We start from the raw sequence: 390 nt of genomic DNA on the forward strand, positions 1-390 counted from the left end.
ACAAAAAATTATATAACGAATGTATAAACATATATATATATATATATATTATATACATATATATTACCATAGAATAATAATAGCAGAAGACATAACATTAAAGCACTGATTAATAAATTAACAAATATTTACATACTAATATTGTAACATCACGATTAATTAATAAATTCTTCATAATTCACATCTCATATTCTATATCTAAATTTATATAGAATATAAAACTATTTTAAATAACAAATATCACGAAATCTATATAAAAACTTAAGTGATACTATTCTCATTAAATTCTACTAAATTAAAAAATAAAACTCATGTGGTACTATCTTTATGTTTACATACAATAAAATCTAAATTCTATTCATGTAAAAAACTAAAAAATTTACCTTTTTA

At 17.2% G+C, this 390-nt stretch overlaps 1 protein-coding gene across 1 annotated transcript in view; it reads left to right on the plus strand.

Moving 5' to 3' along the window:
- The window catches only part of LOC108777669 (juvenile hormone acid O-methyltransferase), a 1,886-nt gene extending 1,783 nt beyond the window's left edge, over positions 1-103 (plus strand). Inside the window, exon 5 of the mRNA XM_018544618.1 lies at positions 73-103. Within this exon, the coding sequence (XP_018400120.1) occupies positions 73-77 (5 nt within the window). The 3' untranslated portion in view covers positions 78-103. The remainder of the gene's footprint in view (positions 1-72) is intronic.
- Positions 104-390: the final 287 nt, after the last annotated feature.

Source organism: Cyphomyrmex costatus, unplaced genomic scaffold, assembly GCF_001594065.2.
Source record: "Cyphomyrmex costatus isolate MS0001 unplaced genomic scaffold, Ccosl1.0 scaffold116, whole genome shotgun sequence".
NCBI classification, from domain to species: domain Eukaryota; kingdom Metazoa; phylum Arthropoda; class Insecta; order Hymenoptera; family Formicidae; genus Cyphomyrmex; species Cyphomyrmex costatus.